Below are 7,499 nucleotides of genomic sequence, written 5' to 3' on the forward strand. Positions count from 1 at the left end.
CTCCTATGTGACAATCTCCAATATGTGAAACCTTAGCAGAAGTACTAGTTGGCAAAAGATCTTGACCTGCATTCTCTATCAAAACTGAATTATATGAACATGTAGGGTCTCTTACTATATGATGGGATGCACCAGTGTCTACAATCCACTTCAAAGAAGCAGCTGAAGGCAAATGATTACCCGTCATATTAGCAGTGCCATTTATGTCATCAAGTTTAGTTTGATCAAGCATTTTGAGTAGTTTCTGATGTTGCTATGGAGTGAAAAAGGCATAGGCACATGGTGCTGAGATACAAAATGTTGTGAAGGAGATATATATGGAAATTGCATTTGCATCTGTTCATGAGATGATTGAGTTGGCTATGATTTATCATATTGATACTATTGAGATAAATGCCCTGCATGATAAGTAGAATTCCCAGCAACAACTGTATCTCTTTTACCTTTGTAATCAGTTGGATATCCAATCAGTTTATAACAATTACCCTTAAGATGACCAGTTTTGTGACATAAATCACATTTCAGTAGTTTGTTACAATCAGTCCTCATATGACCTTTTATATTGCAGAAATCACAAAAAATATTAGGATTATAAGGTCTTCTAGGTTTATGACTGCTAGGACCAGACTTAGAAGTAAACATTGCAATAGGAACCATATCAGACATCATTCTACTTGATCCGGCTACCATTCTTTGACTTTCATCTTGATTAACCATGGCATAAGCTTGATTGATGCTAGGAAGTTGTGGCATTAACAAGATTTGGCTTCTAGCCTGACTATAATTGTCGTTAAGCCCCATAAGAAATTACAACATTCTCTGATGTTGTGATTGCTCAAAAAATTCCTTAGATCGAGAAAATGTACAAACAGGAGGAGGCATTATAGAATCATATTCATCCCACAAATCCTTTAGTCTAGAGTAATACAGTGATACAGACGAAACACCCTGAACAAGAGTAAAAATTTTCTTATGCAACTGAAAAATACGAGAGCTATTTATCTTATTAAACCTCTCCTTAAGATCTTCCCAAATCAAGTGTGAATCTGAACAATAAAGAACACCACTGTGAAGATCTTTACTTACTTTGCACAATATCCACGAAACAACTATTGCATTACAGCGATCCCAAAGTCGAGTCAAATCTCATGTGAATTGCGTCTTTTTCATTGTTCCATTGATAAATCCAACCTTATTCTTCCCAAGAAAAGTAACTCCATAGCCTTACTCCATAAGGTATAGTTATCACTTCAAGTAAGTAAGATCCCAATATTCAATGATCCAGGTGAATCTGATGGATACAGATACAGAGGATGAAGATGATCAAAAGTAGGAGCAGACATGGAAGTTCCTGATTGAGTTCCTGAAACAACTCCTTGAACATCCATAAAATCGAACAAAAGAAAAATACAATTGGCTAAGAAACAATAAATTCTTCACTGCGTGTGTAAGAATTGTTCAAATCCAAGCTCGTATTGATCTGAATCCAAAATTCCATATTTAGTCTTGTTGGACTATTTGATTTTCGTTTTAGTAGGTTGTACCTTTTGCAAGTTTGTAAAGATCTCTAATTTGATCAACATAAGAAATTTAGCACTATGTTTTGACGGTGACATGTAATTATTGCCTTCGTATTATATTTTCTCTTATTCGTGTGATTTTCTCATTATATTTCTTGTTTCGCTATATCAAAATATTTAGAGAAGTGAGAAATACTATAGTATTTTATGGACATTTTCTTATTGGGTAAACTGAAAACCGAACTAATAACGATCAAAAATCGATAAAAATATTTTATTGATCTGTTATTGGATTAGCATATTTAAAAATCAAAAATCAATAAACCGAACCGAACCGACGCACACTGCATATTAAGTATTAGAAATTTAATTGTCTCATTTATTCTTTCCCTATTAATACAATGTAACACTTTCCTAAAATCTATCTATTTTCCTTGTGTACTTTCGTTTTCTTCTTACTAATAATTATAGGTTATTTTTATTTATTTATTTCCTTATTAATGTAGTATATATATTTTTGATCCTAATATTTGTCTATATGCTAAGGGTAGAAAAACAAACTCAACACACTTAATCCGCCAAATCCGTTTAGTTTTGGGCGGAAGGTTGACCCGCTCATTCATTACATCAGCTCATTTCAATTTTTAAAATTGGGATGATATGTAACTCGAATTGGCTTATGAGAAATTTTATTAAAATATATTTTAAAAAAGTTTGATATATAGTCATAGTAGAGAAAAAAATAATTTTATTAGGTATTAAAATTATTATTTTTTAAAAAAAAAACAATTTAATTTTAATAAAAATTGTGTTGGCTTGAGTTTTTCAAAGATATGACTACAGCACCCTCAACTTTAAGTAAATTTAACTGTCAAATCGATGGTGTAAGCTTGATGGTCGTCCCTCTGTTGACAAAAGGAGTCCAATATCTCTGGGCTTATGGGCTCAAAATAGTCCTATTATTTAAGGAAAATTATTTCTCTACACATTATTATTTACGATATTTTTCATTATTTCAGACCATTTTAAAGTATTACAAAAATCTCTTTTTTTTAATCCAAAAACTCAACTGTCTGGATACATTACTCCTCTCCACTTCAAATCCATGTTTCCTCACTCACTCGTTCAGTTCTTCCTATTCTTACTCCATAATCTAATCAGTTATCGCCTTCATTCTAATTTTGTGAATGACAAAAAATATGAAACTACATTGTGCTGAAAAATAATGAATAATATTTTTAAGAAAGAAAAGTGAATGAAAAAGGAATGAGAATAAATAAATAATTAGATAAAGGAGAAAAATAAAAGCAGTAGAAAAAGAAATAGAGAAAACAAACAAATAAAGAAATAATGAGAAAAAAAGAAAAAGAGTGTATAAAATAAAAATTGAGTACGAATTAGATTATGGTCTAAAAAGAAACTAAAGAATAAATAATTTGAGAAAAATAAAAAACAAAAATGCTTCAAAAAACAAGATTAAAAATAGATAATTATCTTGTACTTTAAATATTTCTTTTAAGCCTACAAAAATACAATTATTTAAGGTGTTTTTTAAGAAAATAACATAAAATATAATGAGTTTCTTTAACCCTATGAAAATACAATTATCTAAGGTGCCTCTTAAGAAAATAACATAAAATATAATATGAGTGATGACACTAAAATATTCAAAGAAAAATAAGAATGAAATCACATAAAACAAATATCACACATAATTAAATTATAATGAAAATGATCATAATTTAAATGTATTAAATCATCCTAAAATAAGCCGAATGAATATTAATTACATGACTAAATATTAAATAAAAATAAAAATTAAGTTACGTATTTTAATTGTCTATATCATTGTAAAACTAAAATATAAATATTCAACATTATTATCATTTTTAATGTTGAATTGAAATTTTTGTTAGCATTAATATTGATTTATTTTTTATTTGAACTTTGTTAGAGGACTATAAATATTATCCGTCCATTCAAAATTGTAATAAATCAAACTTGAAATAATATGATAAATTAATGATAAAAACTATGAAAAAGTATAGAAAAATATTTATAAATTATATCCAAAATAAATAGAAAAATGTTTATAAATTATATCCAAAATAAATACTTTGAAGTATAAATAAATTTTAAAAATTATATGGGAGTTATGTTCGTTTGTGTGGTTGTTACCTTTTTTTTTTCTATTAATAATAGTTCTACCTACCTTGATTTTTGGAATAATATTAAAGGGCGACTCTCGAAATTTCACTCGATAATATTCACTTTTTTATGATTTTTAATATACGCTTACCTCTCTTAATTTAATTTCTTGTAATCATTCTTTAAATTTATTCAAAATATAATAAACTAATTATAATTTGACAAATTTATCTCTTTCATATTAATTTCTTTATATTAAAAAATAACTTGTTTTATGAATACTTTAAAAGTGTTCATTAATATGAAGAAAATTGTATGTAGTATATTAATTTCATTTTAGTTTCTTGCAATAACACTTGAAAAAGTCTTATTTCTTTAGTCCTTTTTCCTTTTCCTTTTCTTCTTTTCATGGACATGAGTCTTCCTTCAAATTTGAAAAATAAAATAAAAATTCTACCTTCAAAATTAATCTTGAAGATTTTTAAAAAGGTCTAATAATAACATGCCAAAATTATAACAAAAGAAAAAAAAGTCAAGGAAGTTTCTAGAGAGAATCCAATTCTAGTCTAGAGACAATGAAAATGTTGTCCACTAAATAAGAATTGGTTCAAATGTCCCATCAAATTTTGGAAAGTCTTAATAGTGTTCATACTATAATTGCTTAGACAGCATAATATTTTAGTCCACTTTAATTAAATGATCAAATTTTATTCATTCTATTTTTTGTATATAGGGTGCACGTAATCTAATATACCTTTTTCTTTTTTCATTAAATCAAAATGACTTAAATGTTTTGTTTTATATTTTATGTATTGTTGAATAAGGTGCTGCAAACATCCATCAAACAGGAATTGAGCTAATCCTCAACTAATCCACTGATCACAGAATTGATCAACTTATAAAAAGTATTTACAATATTAAATTGAAGATATTTAAGTAATATGGATACGTGGACATATTACAAGATATATAATTAGAAACAAAGTTATACTAGGCAAGGCGAGAATGACATCCACAGTGGATAAGATGAAAAAAGGCAAAATTCAGATAAATCCGAACATGTAAAAGGAGGAATAATTGATGCGTCAGGAAGTAGGTACGTGAGAGGTTGGGTAAAACATAAATGAAAAGAAGTAGAGGTAGGCCAAAAATTAACCTTGAGGAGGTAATTGGAAAAAAAAAACATAACATATTTTCACCTTACTGAGGACATGATACTGAATTAAAATTTTTTTGAGGTCGACGATTAAAGTAGAGAATTAGTATTATTAAAAAAACTAGCTTTAGCCATGGATAATTTTTGTAACTAACTACTATCTGTCACTAATCCTATTTAACAACTGATTTTCATTTGCTATGTGTTAAATAGCTATAGATTAGCAATAATAAAGTTGGTGGTTAAAATCAATTTTTCTAATAGCTAATCATGATTCATTAATTAAAATATATTCTCAATTTATAAATATAAACACATTGTTACACTGATAAAGAAATTGAATAAGAAAACTACTCATTTTATATAACTTAAATATTTTTTGATTTGATATAAACATGAACTCGAGTAAGTTCTATTAATATTTTCATTAAAGACTATCTAGTCCCTCAACCAAACAAGAGAGGAATGTGATTTCCCTACTTCATTTATTGACACATTTTACGTGGCACCAAGCTAGTAGCTAGTCACATGATTTTGAAATTAATTTCAGTGTTTCAATAATGACACATTTTACTTGCAAACTATTTTGAGGCTAAAAGTGAAAGGAAAAAAATTAATCATTGCTTCCATATTGTGTGTTGTCACTAGCTTATTGGGATAACACAATTTTCTACCAATAAAATAATGCTGCTTCACTGGTGGTTACATCCATTAATTGCACTCTCATTATTTTATTTATCGTACATTTTATTTTTTAAATAATTTATTTATAATATTACGTTGAGTATGCTATTAAATTTTACTTGTATACATACCCTAAAAGATGGGAACCAATGCTAATTGTGGATTCGAGAGAATTTCTTGGCGTTAATCAAATATATTATTTATGTTAAGAATTTTAATTGATGTGTATATAAAATCTATTTAAAACCCAATAATTAAATAAAAAGAATTGTGATTAAGAACTAAAAACCAATTCTTTATTACTTTATCTCTAGTTAAATTTGAACAAATCAATACAGAGCAGGTCATTTTTCATTATTTGGCCCAAAGATAACTTGAAATAAGAACTAAGTCAAAAATAAGTGTAATAGGTCATAATACCTCAACCAGACCAACTTTTATCTACTTTAAATTTCATTATTTGTTTGTTATCATTTATTTAATTATCTAAAAAAAATATTTTTTTTAATGATTATATATGTAATATTGAAATTTAAAAAGTCTTTTTAAAAATTTGACAAGATTTATTATGAATCAATTTACTACGTATGTGTTGAATTGAACGGATCAAAATGAATTGAATTAATAAATAGACAAATGACCAACCTATCCAAATTTGTTCAGATTAAATAAATATATATTTTCATAAACTAATTTTACCGTTCAATAATGCGATTCATAATCAAGAAAGATGATGGTAATCACTTCTTTATTCTCTTTGTTCTTCCCAATGAACAAGCAAATTAAGAACAAGAAGAAAAATAGAACTCAAGATCAAAAAAGTACTCCACTAACACTATTTTTACATTGTAAATTTCTCAAATCTTAATCAAAGGGTTCCAACAAATCAACCTCTTTTTTTTTTTGCTCTACATAAATTTGTATGTGTGAAATTTCAGAACCAACAAAACTACCACACATCCAAAAAAAGAAAACATAAAAATCTACAAATTATAAACTCTTGAAAAATAATTAACTTGAAACTTCATCCAAGAGCTTATATCTTCTTACCCTATTTTTAAATACCTTTCTTGTAATCCCTCTATTTGACATTTCTTCTGATTTTGTCCTCCTTATTTTTTCTTCGATATTTACCTTATCAATTATGACCCTTTTTCTAGCAGCCAATAAAGGAGACTTTTGTAATTTGATGGGATTTTTGTTGATAAGTTGAACCTTCAAATTACAATTAGAACCCTTTATTTTCCCCTTTGAACTTGTTCTTCCAATAATATCATTATTTTCATTTCTAATGATCAATTTTTTCTTCAATTTTGGACCATCTTGAATATTATGATCACTTGTGGTATTTTTACATGATGATGAAGAATTTAATGAATTTTGTGTTTTTTCTCCAGAAATATCTTTTGGACTCAAGCACCAATTGCAAATTTTATAAGACTCAGCTTTTGGATACAAATTGCTACAATATCTGCACAAAAGAAACCTTTTAATCACTATATTTTCAAGCAAATCCAAGAAAATAAATTTAGTAGCGAAATTAAATTATGTTATGATTATTTTATATCACTCCATCATATTATGTATACGATATATTAATATATGTCAACTATTAAACAACTTATTAGAAATACAAAATAGCTAGTTAGATATGTCACGAAACTAATCACCAACGCTCTTCAAGAGGGAAATAAATAAATTAAATAGCATAATTATAAGATATTTTATTTTTGGAAAAAGATTTGAAAAGGGTACCTGTGTTGAGATCTAAATTGACAAATTTTGCATTTGAAAAGCTCAGAAGATAAACCATAGTCTCCACACATGCAACACTCAATGGCTCCTCCTCCTCTGTTGATTGTCATATTTATGTATCATTTCTCTAATTGAAATAAACTAAAAATTCTTCCCCCAAGGGATTTTAATTATGTATGTAATAATATGTACAAATATATGAATATACATATATATAGATGTATATGTATGCGTGT

General features: G+C 27.2%; 1 protein-coding gene across 1 annotated transcript in view; it reads right to left on the bottom strand.

Annotated features, from left to right (window-relative positions):
- Positions 1-6,239: 6,239 nt before the first annotated feature.
- LOC107015982 overlaps positions 6,240-7,499 on the bottom strand; it is a 1,833-nt gene continuing 573 nt past the window's right edge. The window contains exons 2-3 of the mRNA XM_015216446.2: positions 7,264-7,379; positions 6,240-6,979 (exon numbers count right to left, since the gene is read on the bottom strand). Coding sequence (XP_015071932.1) covers positions 6,520-6,979; positions 7,264-7,373 — 570 coding nt within the window. The 5' untranslated portion in view covers positions 7,374-7,379 and the 3' untranslated portion in view covers positions 6,240-6,519. The remainder of the gene's footprint in view (positions 6,980-7,263; positions 7,380-7,499) is intronic.

Source organism: Solanum pennellii, chromosome 4, assembly GCF_001406875.1.
Source record: "Solanum pennellii chromosome 4, SPENNV200".
Taxonomy (NCBI): Eukaryota; Viridiplantae; Streptophyta; class Magnoliopsida; order Solanales; family Solanaceae; genus Solanum; species Solanum pennellii.